General features: G+C 46.0%; 1 protein-coding gene across 2 annotated transcripts in view; it reads right to left on the bottom strand.

The window, feature by feature from the left end:
* The window catches only part of smoc2 (SPARC related modular calcium binding 2), a 35,583-nt gene that overhangs the window by 19,024 nt on the left and 14,059 nt on the right, over window positions 1-2,500 (bottom strand). The window contains exons 3-6 of one of the 2 annotated variants that reach the window (XM_062519142.1): window positions 2,255-2,361; window positions 1,829-1,928; window positions 527-571; window positions 310-360 (exon numbers count right to left, since the gene is read on the bottom strand). In XM_062519142.1, coding sequence (XP_062375126.1) covers window positions 310-360; window positions 527-571; window positions 1,829-1,928; window positions 2,255-2,361 — 303 coding nt within the window. The remainder of the gene's footprint in view (window positions 1-309; window positions 361-526; window positions 572-1,828; window positions 1,929-2,254; window positions 2,362-2,500) is intronic. The other variant, XM_062519143.1, reaches the window with a different exon arrangement.

Consider the following 2,500-nt stretch of genomic DNA (forward strand, 5'->3'; position numbering starts at 1 on the left):
ACTTTCCAACTGCTTTCCCCAAGACAAAGCCATTGACCTGTGGGAAAATGTTTGTTACGCTGAATTTTTCCTAACTTTTCTTGGCTTCTGTGAAAAAGAAATGGCTGTTATTGGTGCATCCTGTTTTAATGCCCAGCCCTCCCCTGGCACTGCCTACATATTTTCATATTTTCATATTTGCATCGATTGCACGTGCCTGTGAAATAATCCCACTGATCCCAATAATCCCATCTGCATTCCCTCATCACGTCATAACAGTTTATAAACGTTGGATAAATGGTTTTCCCATCGAGTGGGAATGGGACTTACGGCTGGCAAGCTGGAACAGGTGACTGCAGGATGCATGGACGCAACCAACTGCTTTCTCGCAGATACACACACATGCACAAACACACACATACATACATATACACACACACACACACACACACACACACACTTCAGGTCACCTTTGGGCAACACCAGGAGCTCAAGAGATCTTACTGATCTCACGTAAGAATTCAAATGAGTCTTTGAAGATATTTACCTCCTTTGGCTGGTTCTCGTGGATTGGATCTCTCCGGTTTGGACCCTGCAAAGGAGAAGCGGTCATTAGCGAGCCTCTCTGTGTGCACTACACTGTACTAAGCTCCTCTTCATCTTAACAATAGACGTGCTAAGCTCCACTTGCCAATTCAGCAGAAGGTTTTAATGTCCTGCATTCTTGTCTGCGAGGGGTACATTGAAGACATATGGATTCGAACGAGCATTCCTGCATGCTTTGGAGAATAAATGTTACAAAACGAGAGCGATCACATGCTTCTCTGAGCAGCAGAAGAGGCTCCGGCCTGATGCCAAAGTCACACTTTGCGTTGCAGCGGAGTGAACCTTCGGGGCTTTTTCACATCTGATGAACTCATCACGTCTGCAAACAATAACGCCATCAAATAGACCCCATCTTTTACCGCGAGCGCAGCGCACCGCTCCGGCGGTCCTCGGCGCGGAGACGCAAAAGAGCGCGCCGGAGGCATGTGCGGCTCCCAGCGACGGGCTCTCCGCGGCGACCACTTCAGACGACAAGGGTCCCCGAGCCCCGGGATCAGCCAGCACACACGGGCATGTGTCTCTGATTAGCAGCCTGTTTGGCAACCACAGCCGCCCTAGAACGAGCGCAGCTTTCTGCCAGGGGCTTCACCCTCTTGCCCAATGCTACTACAACTCTTCCTCGCCCCTTTTTTTTTTGCTCGCAAACAGCACATCATTTAAGGACAATGGACGTGGGATTCGAAAGTCATTAAGCAATTTTGATGGATTGTAACTTCCCCTGAAAGAACAAAATGTCGTGCTGTAAGTGTCCTTCCTCTGTGGCTCGCTTATAGTCTGCAAATTCCTGGTAGTTCATGTAACTGTGGACAGGTGTGTCAAAACCACAGAGATATTACACAGAACTGGAGAGAGTGAGGACGTTCTACCCCCATTCACTTCAATACTAGATGCTAAGCTAGCTAATTCAGTCAAAAATGCAGTATACCCAGTGGGCTGCTGCCATCTTTCAAAATGGCGTCCAACATGTGCTTACTTCCACCCACATTTTCACAAACACGCCAATTAGTTGCCACATTAAAGGACATTCCGAATTATGTCGTCCATTTGGAATGGCTAATCCTCCTCGGAATCCACACAGACAACATACCTTCTGCCCACCAGTATTTGAGCTACCCATATAAGGTGCATCAGTACAGTGTCCAGTGCATTGCGTGTGTGTGTGTATGTATGTGTGTGTTAATGTTGATGCGCTGTATGTTCTGCTTTTACTGTTTCCGGAAAGATCCTCTCTAAAGTCTCTTACCTTGGCATTTGGGCTTCTTATTGGCCACAGCTGAGCCACTGATGGGGCGGCCATTGGGCGTGACACACCAGCAGTAGCCTGTGTAGCTGTGACACTGGACCTAAGAGCCGGTCAACACACAATACTGAATTTAGAGGAAATTCCTCTACTACAGCACATCCACACCATCGGTTACATCATGACTACTCATTCATCTAGATGGAGATTGTTGCATCTGTCACTTTGGAATCATTTACTAAGCTTACAACAATGAAAGCATACCTTTAAGTATAAGCCTAAAATACACATACGTAATCATTAAATAGAAAATGACAAATAGATAGATCAAATTATAAGAGGTTGTGAAAAGATTCCAACAAAAGCATTTATAGCAATAAACCATCCGATTATTCTCCATCAGGGAATTGCTACACATCACATCCTTACCTCACTATATGTGCCATCTGGATTGCATACAGGCACAAAGACTTGTGGGAAAAGCTTCTTGGCCTGCTGCTCAGTATACTTCTTTTCAGCCACGCACCTCGACGTTTCTGAAAACGAACGACAGCATTATAGAAGGTCACTTTCTCAGGTTGTAACAGAGCCTGCCAATGGAGGCTGTGTTTTCACTAGTGACCACTAATTCAAGCATTTTTCAGGGGCTCATAGGCCTTGACAAACAATTTACTC

The sequence above is a fragment of the Sardina pilchardus genome, chromosome 18 (assembly GCF_963854185.1).
Source record: "Sardina pilchardus chromosome 18, fSarPil1.1, whole genome shotgun sequence".
NCBI lineage: Eukaryota > Metazoa > Chordata > Actinopteri > Clupeiformes > Clupeidae > Sardina > Sardina pilchardus.